At 38.2% G+C, this 25,494-nt stretch overlaps 2 protein-coding genes across 8 annotated transcripts in view; both read right to left on the reverse strand.

Moving 5' to 3' along the window:
• arhgef1 (Rho guanine nucleotide exchange factor 1) overlaps positions 1-17,417 on the reverse strand; it is a 62,634-nt gene extending 45,217 nt beyond the window's left edge. For 3 of the 4 annotated variants that reach the window (XM_015372896.1, XM_015372893.1, XM_015372890.1), the window contains exon 1: positions 17,310-17,417. The gene's annotated coding sequence lies outside the window, so the exon portion shown is untranslated. The remainder of the gene's footprint in view (positions 1-17,309) is intronic. The other variant, XM_015372891.1, reaches the window with a different exon arrangement.
• A 3,547-nt stretch (positions 17,418-20,964) lies between these two features.
• Positions 20,965-25,494, reverse strand: part of LOC107083533 (ETS translocation variant 3-like protein) — a 77,370-nt gene continuing 72,840 nt past the window's right edge. For all 4 annotated transcript variants that reach the window (XM_015372845.1, XM_015372847.1, XM_015372843.1 and 1 more), the window contains 2 exons: positions 25,176-25,305; positions 20,965-23,787 (listed from right to left, as the gene is read on the reverse strand). In XM_015372845.1, coding sequence (XP_015228331.1) covers positions 22,976-23,787; positions 25,176-25,305 — 942 coding nt within the window. In that variant the 3' untranslated portion in view covers positions 20,965-22,975. The remainder of the gene's footprint in view (positions 23,788-25,175; positions 25,306-25,494) is intronic.

Consider the following 25,494-nt stretch of genomic DNA (forward strand, 5'->3'; position numbering starts at 1 on the left):
ATATTATCTAATTATCTTTTTTAAGAGTACAAATACTCATTCCATTGGCAAACCATCTCATTTACATACTCAAATTAAGCGAATTACACTTAATTTAAGATTTTTTTTCCAGTGCATATAATGTAGAATTGCTTCAAAGGATTTTATACTTTTTCCACATTAAAACCAAAAATGTCCATGTTATTCTACAGAGGTTTCTAGTATGGAAAAATGATTAAGAAGTGCATTTTTGTGAAAAAAAAGGAAAAAAAAGAAATTATAGCTTGAATTCTCGAAACTAAAAATCTAAAAATATATGAGTGTGAATTTGTATTCTGCCCCTATTAACTCAGATACTGATGAATACTATTCAGAGGAAGTGACTGGTTTTATAAAAAAGTTGTTGGTAAACAGTCTTCATTTGAATGCAATTTAGTCTTAGAATAACTCCAGATTTTCTATCAAGACCAGAGAGTTTCTTTAGCTTTAAAAAGTCAAATTTCTGCCTGCAGGCCAAACATCAGGTTGTGCTCACCAGAGTATTTCAGAGTAGCAGGCCACTTAGTTCAAATTTGTCCCTGCTACGGTGAAATTCCGGCCACTAAGCTAATTTTTTAAGCGTATCGGGTCTTTGATTGACATCTGGGCTCCCTCCAAAACATTGCATCACAAACGTTGGCTATACTGGAAGTATAAAAAGGATGCGAAATCAGGCAATACTTTGACTCTTTCTGAGCATAACAGTCACTGGAACTGTTTTAAAACAAATTTAGCTACTTATTTGCACATATATGTAAGAGATTCACTGTGAAATCGTACACCCTGCGCCCTTCAGACATCATCATTGACTCACTCTGAGCTTGCAGGCAGGTGAACACCTGTGCTTACCATCCCATCGGTAGACAGGGGAGAGATGATTGAGATGCAAGGGGCTCCTAAATGGTCAGTCTTCTAAGCCTAAGCGACCAATGGCCAGTGTTACTTTTATTTTACCCAAGAAAATGCAGCATTGTTGCAATGGTGTGTAGCAGCGGCTGGCCACAACAACACATGACATTTAACAAGAATAAGGTGCTCTAAGTGGGCGTTATTTGCTTTATGTTGGTTTGCCACCAAACAGACAGGAAGATATGGTTGCAGCTAGCATGTAGATCCATGCAAGATAGAAGTAAAAACATCTCCCCCACAAAGGTTTCAATAATTTCCTCCAAAAATTGACTCTGGACAAGCTTTCAAGGTCATGGAAAACTGGAAAACTGAAACATCTACATGCAGGTGCAAAGGAAAGTCACAATAAACTTACAATTGCAATATTGGATTCAAGTAATCACAATAAGGTTTTGGGCAAATGTGTTCAGCCCTAGTGAAAATGTTGACGTGGTGCGACTAACAAAGACATAACACTACTTTTTCCATAGCGTAGAACATTTTGTGGAAGCATCATGGTACATGGATACATTTCAGCAGTGGGGAGAGAAAAACTAGTTGACCTGAAGCTAAAAACAGGGCAATATTCCAGGAAAATCCTGTCATATTCTGCAAATAACTTGAGACATTTGGTCCTTCCAGCAGGAAAGTAACCTTAAAAACACAGCCAGGGCTGCAATGTTTAGCTTTAGATCAGAGCAGATGGATAATTTAAGAAAGGCCCAGTCAAAGTCCAGACCTAAAAGCAGTAGAGGAACAACTCCTAATGCTTTAACGTTGCTGATTATTTTCACCTAAAAATATGGCTTTAAATGAATGGTAATTAATTACAATGGTAGAAAAAGAAAAAGAGTATTTTTTAGGTTAACTGTAGGATGTCCAGAAGATTGACTCTTACAAAGAGGCCCCTTAAACTTACTTTATGCCACAAAAGGTAAATACTTATATCACTACTTAATGAATTCTAATGCATGTTCACAATCATAACAACAATCAGCTTGTTTCATATTAAGGTTGTTTAGGATATTTGATCCGAGTGCTGACTTTGTTTTTTCTGCTATTTTGTGAAGCAGATAGCTTAGAGTACAGCCTTAAGATATCTGAAGGTCAGCGTCACTGGTGGCTATCGTGTGTGATGCTGAACTTTAGGTCTCTGCGGCCGACCAGAGGAAAAAGCGATGACGAGTATTAAACACTCATATTGTACCTTTGCTTTTTTTTCCCCCCACACAGATGTGTTGATGCAGTTTCTGATATAAGATAAATGGACAGAAATGCTGTTCATTCAGCTTAAAGAACTCAACAATAAACATCAACTACATGCACTAAAAAAGCTGTAATTCAGAACAGTTTTTTCATTTTATTATTATATGTCTAGTCAGGTGTTTAGTGCGGAAGGAAGAGGTATCCCCTTCGCAAAAAAAACTAAACACAGGCATCATATGACTTACTTGTACCAACCCTTTATGCAAGCTGTAATACAGCAAAGTTGACTTAATACAACAAGGATCAGGAGTTGTTTGCACTCAGTGAACCTGAAAAAAAAACCCTTAGAGGGATCCCTGTCTGCAACTTCAAATTGGACTTGGACATTTCAGGAAGAAAGTTTTGTTTACTTAGTCAAAAAAGCTGAAGGCAAAAAAAAAACATTTTTTTGACAAACTTCTAACCAAACTCTTTCTCTATTCACTAAAGTAAGCCTTGTGATGACAGAACAAAAGCACTGATCCTAAGATGCAAGCGTTTACCAGACACAATCTATTAAAAACACACTGTGGAGGTGAATTGTGGGAAATGCCCCGCAGGTTTATCAGTCCACTCTGGACAAAAGAAAGACGTTCAGCTTTCACTGCATCGTTTTAAGCTCGTTTTGCTGGAAATGCATACAAACCTTAGGAACATTTACATAATCTCCATAAAAGGGGATTTCCAGATTTCCAGAAAACTTTGCTAATGATAGGATCTAATTATTTCAGGAAATCATTTTCACACTAATGTCTGCCTGTTATTTCAATGCGATAAAAGGTTAAGAGAGCAGCGACTTGAGCAAACTTATCCTAGATATCTGCTTTGACATTTGGTCAACAACCTAGCAAAGAGTTCCCTGTGAGATACTAGAGCTAGTGTTGCACAGCTGAGTGCATGTACAGGGGAAGTTGGATCATGAGTTGGCAAGAAAGGGAGTGTCTGCTCTTTGCTGTGGGTGTTAACAACATGATGATATGCATAGTCAGGCTGATTTTTCCTACACCCCACCGCCCCATTCATCTTCATTTTATTTAACCCGTTAAATGTGCCCTCCCTTCTTCACTTAACTTCCACCTCCATGTCCCATCTAAAAGCCCCTCCTTCTACCTTCACTTTAAGACAGCCGGTGTATTGATAGCAGGTCGACAAGATCCAATTATGTAATTTAACAACCATTAGATAGCTGTTAAAATAAGATTACAGCCAATAGCTTTGTGAAAACGCAAGCAATTTTTTTTTGTTTTTTGTTCATTGCTTCACGCAACATGCCTTACACGGTGTTCTTTGTTTGCACAGCCAGAGGAAACATACTCCTGTAACATTGTTTTAGTGCAATAAGCTTATCTTGGTTTTACTTGGACTCGGCTGCTGCGGGGAGTCGATGACCTTCTATTCAGACATTTTTAATGATATTGAACAGCCCCATCCCCCTGAATGTCTGTGCAAGGCGTTCCAGAAGTCTGTTTACATTTTAAAGATGATTAACGAGGTATCCCAAATAACAAGCTGCAAATTTCTCCCACATTCATGCGCACACATTCAGCAAAGCCTAATAGGCTTTGGGCTTATTTGCTTGTTTCCTTGCGGCTAAAGCAAACTCTGGACTTCTACTTCAACGAGCTGCCACCCCCATCCGTTCTCGCCTCACCCCCATAAAGAGGTCAATGGCCTCATGGAAACAGTTGATAGGCCGGGGGGAAATCGACTGGCATGGATTGGCAGACCAGAGTGAACCTCCAGCTTGGCCTAACTGCTTCCATGTGTATGCGAGAGGGTTGGGGTATGTGTGCAGCAGTAATTGCCAAGATTAAACAAAGAAATCTCTGATTAGCCTTTTTAGACCAAAAAAAAAAAACCTGACCCTGACTCATTCAGTCTTCTAATTACGTATGTCAGCATGTGCAGCAGGTTCATCTGAGCTGCAGCCGATTTTAAGAACAAAGCTGAAATACCAGGGTCCATGTCAAATATTTCTGAAAGGAATGTCAGTCTTCCCAGAATCAAAGCTTGTAAAGCCAAAAATGCCTCTGGAGTTGGCGCAAAGGTGCCCCTTGGCTCACAATGCTCAAAGCTTTATAACCATGATGTGCATAATATATCAAAAAAATACCAAACAGAAATATCCTTTATTATTCCAGTGGGGTGTGTCAGTGGCAATGGAAGTAAACAGGTGGCTGCATCAATCCAAAGCTATAGAAAAATCTGAAAAAACAAGTCTTTATACTATATATATATATATTCATTTCCAACAATACTTTTTTTTTTTATACATTTATATATATATCTAATAGGGCTGAGTATGGGCAAGGGTGTTATGATACGATGCCTATACTTGGGACATTATACGATATTGTCACAAACTGCAATATCAACATTTATTGCGGTATACTACCCAGCTAATATCAAAATTAAATTATATTTATTTTGTTTTTTATTGGTAGCCATGTTGTTTGAGGTTTGAGTCACTTGGCATCTGCTAATTTGATTGCCTCTACTATATTGAATTCAATTCAATTCAGTTTATTTATATAGCTCCAAATTCACAACACATGTCATCTCAAGGCACTTTACAGTTCAACCAGATCATACAGTCAAATTGATTCAAAGTTTTCTATCTAAGGAAAACCAGTTGACTGCATTGACTTATTGGCTCCAATGCAATCTCTCACACTAAGCATGCTTGTTGCAACAGTGGAGAGGAAAAACTCCCTTTAAACAGGAAGAAACCTCCAGCAGAACCAGGCTCAGTGTGAGCGGCCATCACAGCAAAAGGGCTCCAAGGCCCCATCTAATGGAACAGGGGTGCAGAAATAGTGCATATCCCCCCATAGTTTTAGGGAAAAATGTGTTATATTAGAAACTTAATGACTGATTATACTGGGACGCCAATAATCACAATATATTGCCAAATCGATTTTTTCCCACACCCTTAATATCTAATGTGAAATACAAAACAAGCTCCTTCCCCATGTAGTGTCATCTCTCCACACCTCTAACGGACAGCCTTTAAACAGTTTTCCCATTAGTCACAGTGCATGCAAAAAGCTCATGTGGGTTTACACTCCAAGGCGAAGAGAGAAAAAAAAAAACACTTAAAGCAGGTTTTTCATCATTTTATCTCGACTTGTTTTCCTCAGTCATCTAAATTAGTCAGTGTTGACTGATCTGCTCTGATTAGTTATAAGCAGATCAGATACAGATGAAGCCGGTTTTGGTTGTGGTTCATTTAATGCATCAAAATGAACCAACCAACAGCTACCATGCTTTCATTTATGTGACTTAAAATATAAATAAATAAATAAATAAAACACAATTTATTATCAGCAACAGGTAACCAGACGGGTTCATCTCTACTTTATACTTTATGTAGACACTTTTGAATAATATTCAAACTGAAAACACTAAGCAATATGTAAAAGGATGATTAAAACCTCATATTATCAACTAGGATTTCATTATTAATTCATTCTAACCTAATAAAGCAGCAACAAAAATTCAAAGATCAAACTTTGCACAAGCCCTCTGGCCTCCTAATGGATGATGGAATAAAAATAGACTTTATCTAATAACAGTGGCATCCAAATCATTTTGAGTATGTACCAATGCCAAAGCACATATCAGGAAATGTTTTAGGATCTGATATGCAGAATCCTTTAAACAGGCATTAATTTAATGCTCGATTAACCTTCTATGCTTTTGCTTTCCTCCTCCCCTCTGCTTTCATGTTTGATTTATGCACATAAAGTTCCCTTAATAAAGCTGAATCTGCACCCAAAAAGATATTGAAGTAAACTTAAATGACAGGATTGGGTTGTGCTAAGTCCATATAAAATGATCAGTCTCATTGCTTCCTGACAACACAGTAGAAATGTTTAGTTAGAGTCACTCCATGTGTGAAAAGCTGACATTTTTTACGAGACTAATACAGGGTCCATTGTTTGTGGATGCCACGGTCTAATATACAGTCAGCACACTGTCCTCACACATTCAAATCACTTAAGGACCTTTCAACCCCCACGCTCCTCTAAAGTAAACATCGTCTACGAAGTCCGGTCCCGCTTTTTCCCCTCAGACCATCAAATGAAAGAGCTCATTCTCCGTTTCCTCTCACTCAAACACACACACTCTGTCCCATCAGTTTACCAGCCGTTCTTCTGACTCACACTTGAACAGATGGATGTAACCCTTTCCATTTGGCACCTTCCCTCCCCCTCTAAGGGTGTGTAAAAGAAACAAACCGCTGCAGCTTTGGATTAAACTTCCACAATTAAAACCCTCTAATCTTCAAATTAGTCAGGAAACTTAAACTAGACTGCATTGAACCTCTGTAGGGTCCAAAGAAGCCATTCACTAATGCAAGTGTGTTTCAGAGAGGGGGGTAGCTTAACGTTACTTCTGCAAACAATTCGACCACACATGCTGTGAAGCGAAGGGCACTCCTTATCTGGCAGGAGTGAGCACACTGGGTGGCTTATGTGAGCTACCTTAGCTTGAAATTCCTGCTCCATGACTGTTCTGAAACCATCCAACCGCCAAAGGAAGAAAATGATCCTTGACAGATGATGAGCGTGCTCTGATTTGCTATTGCTGGTGAATATTACTGTCATGGTGCAGATTTTCTGCCCCAAGGAACAGGTGAGAAAGGTGGGAAGTTCTAGATAGGATCCATTAGTGGTAACGAGCTTGTCTATATGTATAATCTTTGCCGCACTTTGTAAAAACACTAAACCAACTGAATTAAACCCTAAAAACAGAGTTTGAATTCAGAGAAGACACGCTTTTTAACAAACTGGACCGTTTTGATTTTCAGGAGATCACGGAGTCAAAAAGGGACCAGTCAAAGTCCAGAGGGCAATTCTTCATATATGCTGCCTCTCCGTAAATGAACAGAATGGATCTGGACATTTATGTCTAATTTTGCTTTTAAGTGTGTGCCGGCAGATATAAGGAAGTTCTTCAGTGAGCTTTTTAGGTTTTGGTGACCAGCCTTTTTCCTGAGCTGCCCCCACCAAAGAATAATTTTGTTTCCAAATTTAGTCTAAGAAAAGTCTAAATCACTATATAGTTTTGAGCAGAATTAAAAACCTGTCCAATTAGCATATATTATAACTTAATAAGGATGCTCAGTTGTGCAGTGGGTAGCACTGCTGCCTTCCACCAAGAAGGTTCTGGGTTCGATTTCCGGCCCGGGGTCCTTTTGCATCGAGTTTGCATATTCTCCCTGTGAATGCGTGGGTTCTCTCCAGGTACTCTAGCTTCCTCCTGCAGTCTGAAAACATGGCTTTTAGGTTAATTGGCTTCTCTAAATTCTCCTTAGGTGTGAGTAAGTGTGTGATTGGTTGTTTGTCCTGTTTGTCTCTGTGTTGCCCTGCGATGGACTGGCGACCTGTCCAGGGTGTACCCCGCCTCTCGCCCGTGGACAGCTGGAGATAAGAACCAGCACCCCTCGCGACCCCAGCTGGGATAAAGCGTGACAGATAATGGATGGATGGATAACTTTATACATCAGTGATGTAAATAAGCAGTCAATTCTGGTTTTAGCAGTTGTGTAGTTGGCTACAGGAGTAATTGGCTGATAAGGATCCCCTTTGTGAATTAACATTTGCTTCTGTGGGATAAATAAAAGTTTTGTTTTCCAACACGCTGGCAAAATTGTAGATTCGAAATACAAAGTAGAGGAAGGCCAAGACATGAAACTAAAAACACGTCCTGAAATAATCTAAAATAATAAATAAATCAGAGCTGATTTATGACAAACTGCATCCTCTTTCTTTGCGGAACTTACCTCAACGAGAAACGTGTATCAAATAAAGCCCAATAGATAAAAAACAGTGCTTCCACAAAGCACAAATAGGACAACTCAGGTTTCATCCTTTAACATTGCACAGTAACATATTCCTGTCTTTCATCAACTGGGCTTCCTTTAGTTTTTTAATCAAAATTATAGACAAAAATAAAAATTTAAGCTTTCTGCAAATCTCAAAGAGTTTCTCTTCACATATTTTCTTAAACACATTTCTATTCAAGTTCTTGTTCTAACCACTTTTTTAAAAAAGTGATTAAATCCTTCATGACAAATTGATCAGTCAGTCGACACATTAGTATTAATTCGAAATACGGCAGAAGGAATCTTAAATTGAAAAAAAAAATATTTATATGTGATCATCTATTTCAATGTCTTACTTTAAGTAACACTTAATCCTCCAGCCACTAGTTGGCAGCGCAAGACCAAGAGCCGATTAGTCAGCCGCTCTGCAGCAGCGCAGAAACAAAATCTAGAGGTTTCCAAAGCTATAATATAAATATGGCAATAGATTGTCTTTGTTAAAGTATCAGGATATATTGCGATAAACTGTATGGTTACACAGATACTGTGTTACGTATCGTATCACTATATTCTTCCCACATAATAAAGCCGAAAAACAGGAGTTATAGGCGGGCAAAAGTTAAAACCTGTACCATTGAAGGAATATTGGGGTTCAATTCTTTTTCTTTTAGTTGCACGTTTATCAATATAACATAGTGCAGTTTTATAGACAAAAAATTTTATTCATGCAGTGTAATAGAGGGGGGATACATATATTTTAAATGATATTCATGTCTTTAACAGATTAATGACCTGCACTAGTTAACACATGAGGAAAGTGCAGGGAGTGGGAAGGAAAGTGACACAAACAAGACTTTACTATTTTGCTTTTTTGCTTTTTGGGGGGGAGATCTATTTGTGGGAAGGTTTTCAAGGATAATTCAAAACAAAATCAGCTGAAAGTATTCTAACCAGTCCTTGATTCAGTTAATGTGATAGCTCCATGTGGAGTAATCTTTAAAAGCTGTTTAAATAATCTCATCACATCCTCAAAGCATCTGCAAAGAGCCGTTTCAATGGAAATAACAGGATCCTGAAAATGAAGCGGCTTAAAAGGAATTCAGCTATTGTTAAATTTACTACCTGCACCTGTTGCAACATGTCTTCTGTTCCGAGTAGCAATTATTTCTATTGTTTTGTCTACTTATGCTGTTCTAATGGAGCAAAAAGGCGTTGACCTCGATCTGACTTCCTCCCATAAATCAACAGGCTAAAATTTTCAGTTCAAGCTCATTTTGAAAGTTCAAGCTCAACACTTTTTAAGTTAGACCAGAGGAATGTGGTATTGTCGGATTATAAAGCTTTTAATGTCGTTGTGTTTTTAACCCTTTTGTTCACTGCTGGGTCGCTCTCTGTGATCAAAGCTCCAGTGTTCCCTAGTCCACAGATAATGAAACTAACGAGCTCCATTCAAGGGTTAACTCAACCTGCCACGCTGATCCTGTGGCTCTCTTTAAGGTTCAGGCAATAAAAGGCTAATTTTAACCCTGGCTGAAAGAAACCACCAGTGATGCCAGAGGTAAGAGTAGAGGAGCTGAAGGTAAATGGAGGAGGAATACATTTCAGCTGTCAAATAAAATACCAGAATACTACTAGAGTTCTTGTAAGAATACAATTAAACCCTTTTTTTCTATTATTACTCAAGAAAAGTTGGTTCTTGATGTTCCACAGGCTGTTTGCATTTCGTCCTGCCCATCTACCTCCATCCTCTTCTCTGCTGTCTTTACAGGAGGTCATCTCTCACCTGAAGCGCTCAGTTTTCCCATTTGATGCTCTCCAGCATCAGTCACCTTTCAGAGGTTGTCCTGAATAAACCACTGCTTGCGCATTCAATTAGTAGTACTTTGTTCTCCTGTTGGGTTCTTATATATCTTCAACAGGCTTTAATTGAGCCTGTGCATAAGAAATTTGGTCTTTAATAGGATACTGTAGAAAATAAGAGACCTATATTCACACTTCTATTTTTTTAAATTCTTGAAAATTGTAGTCTACAAGTAATTAACTGTCTTTTAATGCTAAAACCACCGTTATCAATGTGCTTTTAGCTTAAATTGCTGCCTTTGACAAAATGGTTCATAGTTTAATTTCTACGACGGAGTATTAGGGCCACACATGAAGAGAAAATTTTTTTTTGCCATGACGAGATTAAACTCGACATGTCGACTTTAAAGTCGACATGTCGACATTAAACTCAACATTTTGAGAATAAAGTTGAAATGTCATGTTGAGTTTAATCTCGACGTGTCGACTTTAAACTCGCCATTTCGAGAATAAAGTTGATATATCGTGGCGACTTTAATCTCGACATTCCAAAGTTTGGAGAAAAGAGCAACCGCGCTCCACAGCTGCAGTCTGCGTTTTAAGAGTGAAGGTAGTCTTTGACGTGCTGCAACTGTATAGGATTCTGTGCATGTATCCTGTGCAGCGGTTGGCTCTCTTGAACTAATTTAAACTTTATTGTCGACACGTCGAGATTAAACTCAACATGACATTTCAACTTTATTCTCGAAATGTTGAGTTTAATGTCGACATGTCGACTTTAAAGTCGACGTGTCGAGTTTAATCTCGTCATGTCAAAAATATTATTTCTCTTCATGTGTGGCCCTAATACTCCGTCGTAAATTTCTTATTTAAAGCATTGCTCCACTGCAGTGGTTTAAATCTTACTTGGCAGGGCTAATCTTGTCTAACCTGCAACGCTTCACTTCAGTGCGGTGCTCCACAGGGCTCAGTTTTAGGTCACCCTTCTTTTCTCTATCTGTTTGGCACTATTTTCAGAAAACATTATGTTTTTTTCACTTGTTTTATCACTTAACTCAGTGTCAAATGTCTTGATGACAAAGGCCTGGATGGCTTTGAGTTTTACATTTCAATGAGCAAAAAAACAGAAGAGATTGTTTCTGGAGTTACCTCTGAAAGCTCTGGCTAGCTGCATATCTCAGGATCTTTTTAAGCCCATTTGATTTTATTTTAATTTTCTTATAGAGAAGCTTCATTTGCAGCTACAAATGTTGTAAGTCTCAGTCTGAAATTAGTGCCAATTATTTTTGGCAATTAGTTCAAGCCGAAGATTTAAAATTAGATTTATATCTGGACTTTGACTTCGACAATCTAAACGTAAACCCATCCCCTACAGCTCTGTATGTTTAGGATTAGCATCCCAATAGAAGGTGAACCTCTTACCAGAACTAGGGATTCGGCCAATCTGATCCGGTATCTGTATCAGGTCACAAAACCAACAATTCACAGACACAAATTTCCAAAATGCAGAGATTCTGATCCATGAGCCGAAATAACTCCACTGCTGATTCTCTACCACATACTTTCCTGGAATAAATTTCCTGAATGGAGGCATGTCTCATGAAATGCCGTGTAGGAAGACACAACTCCGTTAAAGAAACACATTCCACAGTTCAGCTAGCCTGCATGCGAGCAATGAGCAGCACTGGCTAACTAGCTTTTCATCGCAACATGGCAGCTGTATAGATGTTTTACACCAGCAACACAGCAAAGCAAGACAGTAACATTGTCGTAGTGTTTGTAAAGCCCTTGTACCCACAAGAAGAAGCTCTGTCGCGACCAACAATATAACACTATAACACCTGAGGGTATTTTAGCCTGGAGGCAGAAAGATGAATGACATGAAGTTACTAAAATCATTCCAAAACAACAAGGTAACTAGAAAAGTTGCTTAACATGTACTATGCTATATATGACATTAAAGACCTTGATCTGCTGCTTTAGAGGAGTTTTCATGTTAACAGGATTTGCTGTTTTTTTGACTTCCCTTTTGGGACCTTACACTTCCCTTGACTTTTAGGTAATACATTCATACATATGATTAGAGGCGACCCGATTCCATGTTAATATTGGATATCGGTCCAATACCAGCCAAACAATTAAATCCAATCATATCGGGCAGCATCTAAAATCTCAGATACTGGCCAGCTGACAGAAGTGTGCTACTTGTGTTTGAAATTTCTGTATCACATTGGTTAATATTACATGGGTAAGTTGTTTTCATACCTATTGTTGCTCAATAATTTCCTCTGCTTTAGTAATTTCACTTGATCAAGCCTTTTCTAACATTCTACAGTACAAAATAACTAATAATAGCAAAAAACTTTTAGCACCATATTGTATCAGCTCAATATTATATATCAGTCAATTCTTAAAGTTGCAATGTTGAAATCCTGTGAAAAAATGAAAAAGTAACAACCAACCCTACATATAGGTAGGGGTGTAAATAATAATCGTTTTGTATCGATGCATCGATCCAACAGCCGACGATCCGATGCATTGATACGTCCGCAAGAGAATCGATTCATGTTTTGTTTTTTCCTCCGGTCTATTTTTATCCATTTGCTCCTGGGCGTAATTCTCCTCCCGTGCTGCGGTGGCGCTAAACCTATTTTGCCCTCCTACCGCACTTCCTGGTTATACTCTTACAGCAGTGTGTTGCAGTGAGCTTAACACAGACATTTTTAAATTATGCTCAATATTGAAGCGTGGTCTGTGCTACACACTGTGGGTCTAGATACGGCCGAGACGGTGAGGAAGTGGGGGGCGAGTTTAGTCAGACGACGGAGGGACATGAGGGCCAAAAAGAGCGGAGATCCAGGTGGAAAAAGGGTCCCAGCGTTCTCACGCACCTCACTCTTCTACTGGGTCAAACTTCACGAGTTGTTTTCCGCAATTTCGGTCAAAAAAACAAAACAAGCCGGCCTATAATATGGGCAGACCATAAATAAATAAAATAAAATCCTAAAGAAGGCTGCCAAGAATGCCCATAACAGATGAATATAAAAACGTATGACAATTATTTTACCATGTTTATAAAATTCCTACAACAGAACATTTTAGAAACATTTGGTTACAAAAACAGAAACACATAAAACTGCATAAAATCCAGAATGTCAGTTAGTAACAAAGGCTATAATTATAGAGTGTTATCTATATTGAAATATGAAAAAAAAAACAGTTTTAAAGTCATACGACTGATATTGCATTAAATTACATTGCGATACATAGATTTTGAAAGCCATTATGGAAGCTGATTTCGTGGCCACAGAGTGTTTACAACATAAAACCAACCAGTTTTCCGATTAGTCGTTTTTCTAGCAGGCTGTATTTGATGTTATCTAAGCGTACACCAGTAAAAAGAGGGGAGCAGGCATACAAGCCTGGCTTTATTTATTATTTTTATTAGGGCTGAAACAATGACATTAATCATGATTAATCGATCATTGAAATAATTGTCAACTAATTTCGTAATCAATTAATTGTTAACTGGAGCATTGAGACTGTAAAACATGCCTTTAGCTGATAGGAAACTCACTTAGAGAAGTAATAATACCAAAATTGTAAAAATAAAAAAAAATTAAAAACTCAAAAGACTTTGCATTTAATATAAAACAAACAAATAACAAACCTGGTTTAATTTCTAAAAAAATTAAGGAACTTTTTGCTAATAATCGACAGATTGATCAATTTGCAAAATAATGGTTAGTTCCAGCCCTAATTTTTATATTAATTTGTAAGAAAAATAACTAAGTCTTAGTCAATTACAGAATCTAAATGGCATACTTATACTTTGTTATTTTAAAATAAAATGTAAAAAAGGTTCCAATGACAAGGCTACTTTCTGCACAATGTTTCACCAATGCAAGAACTGCTCAGATCAACATGATCTATTTTAACAACTGGAATAACGGCTCACGAGTCTGTTTTGTACATTTAAATCCATGAGTGTTCTATACAAACAGAGGCAGAAAGGCACAGCGGCACGTTGCAGCTTGCTGCCTCTCAGTGCACTGCGAATAGCTGTGGTTTTCTTTCTAGATGGGTATAACTTCAGCTGAAGGTGCAGTAGGCAAAGCCACCTCAACATCAACTCCCCTGCATGCTTATTTGTAAGCTCAACTTCGAATACTGAGCTCATTCAGGGGGAATCAGTAGATTTCACCGCTGACCGGGGGAGACGAGAGGTGCAGCCCGCTCCGTTCTGTCTCTCATTATCTGCTGCCTGTTCGTCAAACTAACTAGAGCCAGAGAAGAATACCTGCACTCGCTTTGAAGGCCGTGCCTGACTACAGTAAATTATTAGCTCTCCAGCAGCACAGCTCCAGGCCCTCAGGACACCCCGGGGCTGTTCCACTGTGGGTGCCCTTACCTGTCATTCCAGCTGTTGGGCATCTCTCATTGAGGCTGACAACAAGTGCTACGCCTCACAGTGGTGCTACCTAGGTTGCTACTTTCTGAGAGGCAGTTGGGCGAGTTAATATAGGCCTATAACAATGGAGAGAGGGAGATGGGGAGGAGGGGCTGGGGGGTGAATTCAAATTAAATAGCCAACATTCCTTTAAAAGGAAGCGAAGGTAGCCTTTGGGCTTCAGACAAGCCAGAACTTGCAAAGCGTGGGTAAATAGAAGAGATGACAAGTGCAGTGCTACTTCTAGTCTAACAGAGCGTAACAGGAAGTGGCAAGGCCTGCTTCACATGGGGCTTCTAGAGGGTAGCGTCTGGGTGAGAACACGTCAAAGTCTCCATAACCACTAGCACCAACCAACACCCTACACAAACAGCGTGTAATGACGAGCAGACCTGATCATTAGAAACACCTAGAGGGGGAGGGAAAAAAAAGAAAAAAAAAAGAACAACTTGCTCTGAAAAATGCCAAAGTTTTAGAAAAAGAATACTCTTTGCACATAAAATCACAAAGATAAAGTGTGACAAACTGGCTTGATGACCTTTTCTGTGAAGCATGACTAATAAAATCTCAACCCACAGTGTTTCGCCAACTGTATTTCTAGTTGATAACGTTAGTCAGATAATGAAACGGCTCTGCTAGATGTACGGTAATTAGAGTTTCCTGTGAAGGCAGGAAACTCTCTGCAGCTCTGAGGGAGCGACGTCCTTTAGTTTTCACAAGGCAAAATTTCTCATTGGTAATCAATTATACATAGACACAAATTATTGAACTCTGTCTGCTCTGAGGCGCCCAGTCCATACCGTCTGATCTGATGATGAGTGGTATAGAAAGACAGGAGGGCTCTACTTTTTTTTTTCTTCTTTTCATGTCAGTATTGATTAGATGTGGTATTTGTTTTTGTTTTTATTCCTTCAGACTAAATGCTTTTTCTTTGTTTGTTATTACAGAGATGGTATCAATAATATGCTTATCAGGGCCATTATAATGGCTGCACTCTCCTGCAGAGAAACATCCATGCACTTTGAGTCAGGAAGTACTGTTCAGAGTTTACCACAGGACATATATTTTCCCATGAAAAATGAAGAGTGTGTCAGATTTGCCAAGTCTTTGGCCTACATGCACCCATCCTGGAGGAAAAGTCATTCACATCATCCAACAGGCTCTGCCATGGGATGGAAATTCACTTCCAAGCAAGATAATTACCCTTTCATACAACTACAGATACAATGGAAATGTTAAGATCAAAGCATAATCATGCTGTGAAAGGGCCCGGTCAAGGTCCACACTAAAATTCAAATAAGAATCCATCTAAGGGCTTGGAAATTGGTCCATAAAGTTGCTCTCCATCCATTTTGCAAAACAGAATGTTGTAAAATGATGCGCAAAGCTGGTAGAATTTACTTTGCTTCTCTTGCAGCTCTGAATGGTTCTATAAAGTACAGACTTATAGGGAGTGAACACCTTCAGCTTCTCTCTCTGTAGAGGAAAATCATCCATGCCATGTTTCACCATGAGCTTGGTTGGTGTGCTAAGGGTAAGGTGTTTGTTCACTACTGCTTTTAAAAGAAACAGATAATAGTAACCTCCAACCATTCTCTGTCCCTGCAAAGGAAAAGCATCCCACAGCATGATGCTACCCCTGCCATGTTTCATCATTGCCGTAGTTGGTGTGCTAAAGCCGGACGTACACTGTGCGATTTTTTTCAATCGTTGCACACAGCTGCTGCGCACACTGTACGACTAACCGCAGGGTTTAGTCGTACAGTGCGAGTTGACAGCTCACGATTTATGTTCGGCCCGACGCTCTCATGCTAGAGTGAAACGCACTGCCTTGGCAATTTGTGCATTTTTGTGCCAAAAGCCCTAAAAAGAAAGGGTGACGATGTATTTGGAAAAAAGGCATGGCTAAGCAAACGTGGCTACTACGGTCTGTCCATTTTACAGACATGACTGCATTTCACTCATTCCATCCGTGCCACGCTGCTGTGTTTACATCTGAGAGGAAGAATCCTTCTTCCTCAGCGATTCGAAAATCGCCCCGAAAATCGCACAGTGTACGCCTGGCTTAAGGGTAAATTCGTTGTTTGTTCATTACTGCTCTTAAAAGAAAGAGATAATAGTAACATCTAACCTTTCTCTGTCCCTACAAAGGAAAAGCATCCCACAGCATGTTGCTGCCCCTGCCATGTTTCACCATTGGCGTGGTTGGTGTGTTTTGGTTGATAAGCTCTTTGTTCAGATAATAACCTCTAAAGCTTATCAGAACGTCTGCTGTACACTATTAATAACTTAACAAGTGAAACTGGTTCCTCTGGACTTTATTTGGATGTCTAAGTTAAAAGAAGCTGAATCATATATTTCTATAAGGCATTATAATTTGTCTTATTGTCGGATTCTTTTACCCAAATCCAGACACTTGAACCTCAGCCTCATCTGGTAGCTGTTCTCACGCCAGTGCAGGAGAAAGCAGCTTATTTTTTAAGTTTTAACCTTGGTTAGCCTGTTTCCATTGGGCTATTTTGGCTTGATAAATGACATGGGAGGGGGGGGCACTATTTGAAAGGAGATAAAAAAAAAAAAAAAAGATCAGATTTCACAAGGTCACCTGCAATAAACCTCCAACTGCCTTCCCATTACACAAACCGCCTCTCTTTGGGATTATTAAACTGATCTATGGTTTCAGGATAAAAACCAAAACAGTCTCGAATAAATCCAGAAAAAAAAAACAGAACATAACTCTGCTGCCTGCTACCTGAGGAAGTTTTCTCCAACTGTCTGCAAACTCTCAGCTCCTGTGGTTACGTGGTTTTAAATTTCAAGCAATAAAAAGTCACCGTTTGACGAGAGACAACGGCTGTGTAAATTGTGGAAAAACAAAAGGCGTTATTAAGGAGAAAATGTCCAGAGAGGAAGCCTCCAGCTGCAGCGCAGCTCGCGCAGCATTCCTGGATGTGGACCCTACCACAGCCTTTTACTCTCCGGGAAACAAATATCTCCTCTAAACTCAGCGGGTAGAGGCGCAAAAAGCTCTAACAGCTCATTATGTAGACTGGAAATGGGTTAAAATGATTTACTCACCGGCTAATAAAGAGAAAAAGACAGCCGAAAGCGTGTAATGGGCTTCCTGATCGAAAGTTGCCGAGTGTCAGTGGGAGAAAAAAAAAAAAAAAAAACAGTACGCGGAAGTACACATGAAAAAGAAAAGCGAAGAAAATATGGAACCCGTAAAGAGAAGTAGAAATAAAAAGTTACTAATCAATTTAAAAAGCAGATATAGTTCATTTTAAATTTCTTTTTTTTTTTTTTAATGATGGTAATGTTTGTTGCTTTAGTGTGTTTTCCTGTCATATAAAGCAGCGAACGGTTTCCGCGCGGTGTCACACAGAAAGCAGTCCCCATTCTGCTGTAACAAATGGCCTAACTTTGCTATGATCATTTAGACTTACTAATATATGTACAATTAAAACAATCTCACCAATTCAGAATAGCATTTTTTATCAACTGTACTTAACCCTTTAATAGGGAACTCAGTGAAATACTTTGAAAAATAAACATTTCCAGCCAATAGTGTTATTGGAATCCAGGACTAGACCTTATTACCTCTGTAACGTTAAAAAAAATATGGATATTTTGATGGCAAAAAATAATGTGAATTTAATAACAAAATATGTCAACTTGCCCGAATATATATTTTAAAAAAATAACAGAAGTGCTTCTATAAGAAATTCATGAAAAAGACTATGAGAGTGAAAGACACACATTTTTGAACAAAATAACCTTAGAGGCATCAATGCTGATACTGGTACGTACATCTTTTTAGTTTATAAACCTAAATATAATTATTAACTAGGCTTGTTAACTTTTTAATTAGCTTTTACCCTTTTTTTTCCAACTTAATTTGCAGTAGGTAATATATCATTCAAGGGCTCATCTTTGGTCAAATGCCAAAATAAGATGTATAGCCACGTAGCAGGATCTTTGCTGAATGGCTGGATATAGATCTAGTGCATCTAGACCTCCATTTGTGAGGGCTATGCAAGTGATCTAAAATGGTAACTTGCCCTATAAAGGGTTAAATAGGTGCTGCTGAGGGTATTAGATTGGCAGGGCAACCCTTAAACATTTATATAAAGAAAATTATATAAATTATGTTGACATGATTCTAATGGATATATTCTAACCGTAATAATCCTATAAACACACATAAATCAAAGAGCAGTTATTTCAAGTAGTTTTGGGTTTTCTTTCTGATTTTATGAAAGAAAATTCATTCTCATTATCTCATTATCACTTTTTAATTATCAAATTATTTAATTTGATGTGTGAGATTATAACCTAACCTTAAACTGATAAGTTTAGATAGAAATATAACATTCTCTCAGTAGGAATAGATTGCAGTCTGGTAGGTGAACTTTGCGCTTGTGTAGATGGACTTTATTGTAACTAAAGTACACATTTTTTGAGATTATTTCTCTCTTTAATACATCTCATTAGCGCCACATGGTGGACAAACATTGTTCCTACTTACAGTTGCTCTGTTGTAAACTGAGATGAGCTAAAACAAGTCCTGTGTAATGTTAACAGTGAATAAATAAGATAGGGAGTGAATAGAGGTGCATGAGACCAATTTTATTTACTTATTTTTTTCCTGTTATACCATTAGCAATGTGGAGAAAAAAATAACAGAGATCATTTGCAGCTGTTTTAATGTCCGGGTAACTGTAAAGGTAAAATAAATTAAATTGGAGTCATCAGTTTTATTCCCTTACAGAATTGTTTTGGTTGAAAAATAATACAAGTGTTGCTACTGGTGCAAAGGTTCACACAGATTTTTGGAGAAATGTGTTTTGTTTTAAAGTAAGATAGAAAATTGACATTACTGGGAAAGAATCTTCTTGAGGTGATTTAACGATATTTTATGAATCAGACAAAGAAGAGTTGAAGTATAACAAGTTCTTATATTTTTGTTTAATTTGTACATAAATTGTAGTTAAGAGTTTAAAAAAAATGTTTTTTTTTTTTCATTATTATTATCCCATTTTTATTCAAATTTTGGTTTTCATTACTTAAAAATTTCTTTAACAATTTCTATCTGCAACCTACCATCTAAACTTTCTTACACAAATTCTTTGATGCTGTACATATTGTGTTAATTGGCACTAAAGATTTTGTGTTTGTTGAGTCCCTTTAAATAAAACTCAACTCAATTATTCTACTGTATTGTATTTTTCACCATATTTATCTGGTCACTGCTGCAATTAATAAATGGAAATGTTCATTTCACTGTTGTAATCTGCTCATCACTGTATAAAAGCAACATGCATCACAATTTCATTTTGTATACACTGTGTATACAAAATGACCATATATTTTGTCTACTTCTAAGTCTAAGTCATGTGGAAATTATTATTAAACACAGAACAGACGACAACAAAAAAGACAAAGAGGAGATAATTCATTTAGATTTATATCTACATATTGTTGATCTGCTGTTTTTCAAGCTGAAAATTTTACACAATGTTTTTTTCACCCATCTATTTTACATCACGCTTTATCCCAGCTGGGGTCCCGAGGATGTTTTTTTTCAATTCAATTCAATTCAATTTCAATTTTTTTCAATTTTCAATTGTTAAATATTTTATGAAAATAAAATATTTTGTTTATTACTTGTAACTTATTTGTTTGATAAGTTTAAGCACAAATGTGTGGACTCATGATGACACAGCATATTGTACACAATTGTAATCTGTAATTTGAAAAATCCTCTATTGGGCTTTTAACAGTTACCCATATAGTTATTCTCTCATATAATCTTGTAAAGTATTGAACTCTTAAAATAGTGACACAACAATTACAATTAAAACATAATTCCCTCCATATTTGCTCATAGCCCTGATAAGGATGTGATTTTTTTTTGTTGTTGTCTTTTTTGAGTTTCACTTTTTAAAATCACACATATGTAGGCTTTGGCTTTCTTTACTGTCCTTTCTCGCTTCAAGGTTAAGTTCTTGTTAGGCTTGTTTTTCACAGCTTAATTTTTTCAGTATTTCTTAAGATATGCTTTTGATTTTCTTTTTTATTTATTTTTTTACTCTATTATATCTATTATTATAGATATTGGTAAGTTTTTTTGTGAAAAGCCACATTCTTATAGCTATCTCCTGAAATATGAACCCAAATACAGCATTAGTAAAAGCCATGTTTGCATTTCTTCCTCAAAGATGGGGTAAATATATATATATATATATATATATATATATATTTGTTTTTTTTTTTGTATAGGGAGAAAAGGAAGACACAGATTGTATTATTATATCTGTTTGCTTGCATGTTCATTTGCACTATCATGATCACTTCATTCATTCCATAAACTCACCCACAGTCTGCTATCCAGAATAATATTTATTGCTTTCTGAAGATAGTATTCTTTTTCTTCTTTTGGCAAATTCATTTTTTTTTTCTTTTTACAGTAAAATAAAGAACGATGATAAGTAGACTCACTACTTTTTCAATTTGGGATGTGTACACACACATACACGCAGAGAGGAAACAATATTTACAGCTTTTTCACATGACTTGTGATCTTTCCTGGAACAACTCAACAAAACATAAAGCTTTACAGTAAGTTTACAATAGCGCGTACACAACGGATCCTTAAAAGTGACTCTGTCTGGCAGAAGGAATGCTGCTAGGAAATTTCATTTTTTCCCGTCCAATCTTTAACAATGTTTTCCAGCAAGAATATGTGATGAAAATAGACACCAATTGAAAAACAACCAAAGCAGATTATTGGGAAGGGTTAAAAAACAAAACAAAAAGAAAGACCAATAAGTGTAACATTAGACTAATTACAATAGTTCACACTGGCTTAAAAAAAATGACTTTAAGACTGTAAGGCGGTTCTTTTTCTCTGGGCATATGGTAAAAATAACCATAGGACACAATTAACTTGGGGCAGACAGAAAAAAATAAATAAATAAATAAAAAATAAGATAGAGCTCTTTCTTCACTTTCAGATTGCGGATCTTCTTTCATTATTTGTTTAAACCTTGATACACCGACGCTTATAATTGTCCAACATGTTTAAATACTGAAGTAAATCACAACAATACAGGTAAATCTTATCATAGAGGAATCATAATTAAATGTCATGTACACCATATTAAAATATATACACAGAAGTATTCATACAAAGTTTGGGTAGATCCAGCTGCTCAGCTCTCTTTTTCATTCCTGTTGATGAAAAAGTGCTGCAACAAATTCAATTATCACAGAGTGATGCAGGTAAAACTTAATAACGGATATTGTGTTTTTAAATATAAAACACATTAAAAAGTGCATATTGAAAAAAAAAATGAAAAAGCATTTTTCAACATTGTTTTACAAAAGAATGACAATGCTTTTACCTTTTCTTACATTTAGTCCCATAACAACCACAAAATTCCAAATGATCTTTTGAAACGCTTTTGATGAATCAACATAAGGAAATAAATAGCTAAAATAGAAATAATACACGGTTTCCCAAAAAATATGGCTTCCTTTTTTCTTCAACCCCCTTTACTTTGATACCCTAAAATAATCAAAAGCAACAAGCTGCAAAATATCCCTTAATACTGTTAAGACCTCAGCGGTTCATTGTAGAACATAGGGAAACAATAAAACATGAAGAAGACCAAGGAACACAGTGGATTGTCAGAGATAAAGATGTTAAGCGGCTGAAAGCACAGTTAGGTTTTAAAGCAATATCCCTGACAGGCTGAAGAAGGAAATTATTAAGCATAAAAAATCTGTACTGTATGGAAACATGGGAAAAAGAGTGCCACTGCTTCAAAGTATTCAGAGATCCCCTTCATTTCGCTTCATGTGTTTGACAAAGTGTTCTTTTCAGAAGAGTCCAAAATATACATATTTTCCAGTTAGTCGCAAAGTGCTATTAATGAAAGAAAACTGACATTCTGTTGATAAAATTAAGCATCTAGAGGTACAAAAGAATGATTAAGGTCATATTTATGAGGAAAAATGGCTCAAACTTGAATAAATCACAATAGTGGAATTGACTGATACATCCCATTGGTTTGAAAATCATGCATTTTCTCCTTTTTTCACAGTTATGTGATAATTTTAAGAAAAATTAAGTAGCAACATACTGTTATTTTTGCTTGTAACGGGACAAAGGTTTAAGTTTTGTTAATACTTGCAAGGGCACTGTAGGGAATAAGGTAAAGGCTTTGTAGACAGTATTACCAAAGAAAACCAGTAGGTGGCAGTATTTGACTATATCTCTGAATTGCATGTTTAAAGTTCTAATGCAAATATGTAAACCTGTACAGTAAATTTGCTTTGATTATTTAATTTTTTTAAATCTGTTGAAGTATGTCAATTTTCTTCCCCAGTCAGATCTGAAATTTTCCACCTCGTTGCCCTTTTCTTCAAGCTTGACTGCAGACAGCAAACTGAAAGGTTCTTACACATATTTATTGTGCAAAAAAAAAATAAAAAATCAAACAGAATAGAAAGTTAAAAAATGACACCATAGCAGTTTAAAATATTGTATTCTAATCTGGGGGAGACAGTGGGGTAATAAGTGAAGAGCTTATACAGCAAACAGTTTCAGAAGCAAAGAACTTATTTTATCTGGAAATAAAAATAAAAAAACAGTCATGGATGAAGATTTGATCATCTAAAGCAGGAAAGAAGAAGAGAGTTATCAGAGCGTAGGCCAGACAGGATGGTTGGAAAATGTCTTAGCTGTGGATCATTTTCAGAGTCTCTGCCTCCCTGTGTCTGTCATGCAGAGCCATGGACGGGGAGAGCGTTGGAGGCAGGGAAGGAGGTGGAGGAGTAAGGGGCATCAGGCCCTTCAGTGGATGAGGAGACACTGGTGGGGGGAGCGAGGCGATAGGAGGCAGCAGACTCCCTTTTTTTCCATCCAACACTAGGGGTGAGCGGCTCACAAGGCTGGATTCTTTCCCAATGCCAAAGTCATGATCGTTCTCATTGTCTGAGCTGCAGTCGCTCAGATCCGTTATCTCCAAGTCGGAGTCTGATTCCGGGTCCTGCTTCACCCCGCCTCTCCTCTCTGTGGGGCTCTGCTGGCCCGTCCCGGCTCCAAGGCTGACGGCCCCCAATCCCAGACCCAGGCCTGTGCTTGGAGGGCTTGCCTCCACCCTCTCCCTTTCCCCAAGTGTCGCCCCGTTGCCAATCTCAGTCCGACCCATTGACAGGCCACCTGGGTAGGGCGGCAGGCAGAGGCGAGCCGGCTGACCACCCGCTGTGCCATTTGTCCCGGCAGTCTGCCCTGGTGCTCCCCTTTCACCTCCGGCAGCCTCCCCTGGGGGAAGTAGTGAGGAGAAGGGGTGAGGCAGCTGGGAAAGGCTGGTCTGCAAAGGATTGGGGTAAAACTGGGAGGGGTAGAGGGAGCCGGGGGGCAGTTTGGGGCAGTTATTGAGAGAGAAGGCCCCTGGGAGGTACGGGTTGAAACTCCAGGGGTAGTCAAAGGGTGGGTTGCGAGGGTAAGGGCCCAGCAGGGACGGGGGTTTGGAGTAGCATGGGGCACCTAGGAGAGAGGAGACCCAGGAAGACAGAGGTTAACTCTTGGAAGGGGGCAAAGGTTTCTTGACTTACAAGATCCAAGAATGTTCACTAATTATAGCCAGGATTTGCAATTCAAATCAGGAGCCACAGGGGCTAATTCTGGCACAGTTGCCTTCAAAAACCTGATGGTTCATTTATGCATGCCAGTGCTGTGTTATACACCCACTTCACGCTGCATCAGAACAGATGTGAGCACAGATCTGCACTGCAGGAAAAAGTGATTAAACAGAACTGAAATCTTACAAGTGACTATTATTAGAGATGGTCTGAAAAGAAAATGTAAATGTTAAACCATAGAAAAATGACTAATATGTTATTACGTTTTCTTTGATTATACAAATGTACTTCTCTACAAATTAATCAATGCGCTGCATTTTAATTCAGTTCCCTGTAAATATTGGTTGCTAACCCAGATAGGAGGTAAATCTGAGGTGAAGCCGTGATTCACTTTTAATGAACAAACAAATACATTGCCTCTCAGCCAACCCGACTTCCTTCCAAATGACAACCAACTCAGAGATTCTGTCTCTGCTGCACCCTCCACCTCTCTCCTAGTCTCACTCTTTCTTTCCCTACCACTCCGTTATTTACTATGCAGGGCTAATTTGACAGTGCTGAAGTCTCTGCGTGCTGGGCCAGGAGTAGCTGGCAGACACATGAATATTGAATCAGTCAGGCAGGCCTCACTTGCTTATGAAAACACAGTAATGGGCGCCCACAGGCCACAAACCGAAGCCTGCACCCTCAATTAGGGCCTTCCTGCCTGGGAAGGGATTAGGACAGCAGGGACACATGGGAGGGGAAAGGAGGGTGTGAAGGAAAGAAGGGGGGATAGGACCTGAGGACAAACAGAGGAGGGAGGAGAGGTGCAGGGTTGTGTGATGAGGCTTGCATGTGTGTCTGAGTGCATCTGTTTACATGCTACCTTTTTTTCCAGCTCGTGCAGAAAAAGAGATGCATTTGAAATTAGATGAATTAGACACGAACCCCTCCAATGTTTGTTGACACTCTGATGAACGTGCAAGATCATGATGCAAAAACTGGAATATGATTTCTTCAGCCACAGACTGGTTTCTTACCTCTGCATAATTGACAGAGTAACCTGGCCTCTCTCACCTGCAAGACAGCCTCACTGCAGGCTGCTGTGGGACAGCTATCGCTCCTGTTTCCTTTAACAATAAATGTTCATGCCTCCTCATATCCTCTATCCTGTCTCTGCTTTCCTCTGTTCTCTCTCTGCACCTCCAACCTTTTGTTTAAGTTCTAGTGTCTGCTAAAGAATAAACTCTATATGAACTGTTCCTGGAGTGGTTATAGTTTAGTTTACTGATAACAACTAATTTAGCTCACCTGAACCGAGGAAAGGGAATGTGTCCAGTCTCAATTTGTCTCCTTCAGGTCCCGGTGCTGTGGATCCTCGATCGAACAATGACGTTCCTCTGCCAGTGTCTGGCAAACGAGGAAACAGGGACTGTATGGCCTAAGGAGCAGGGAAAGGAGAAATAATGATGTTAACACATGGATTTGGTCCACAGATATAGGAGCATCATCTATTTATGTTACATCCATAAACTTCCAGAGGCAGATTTTATTCCTCCCTTCTTTACAGATCTGTTGTTTTTGCACAATTTATGTGTCAGATTATAAAAAAGATAATTGGACTATGAGA

This window comes from Cyprinodon variegatus, unplaced genomic scaffold (assembly GCF_000732505.1).
Source record: "Cyprinodon variegatus isolate N-32 unplaced genomic scaffold, C_variegatus-1.0 Scaffold77, whole genome shotgun sequence".
Lineage (NCBI taxonomy): Eukaryota > Metazoa > Chordata > Actinopteri > Cyprinodontiformes > Cyprinodontidae > Cyprinodon > Cyprinodon variegatus.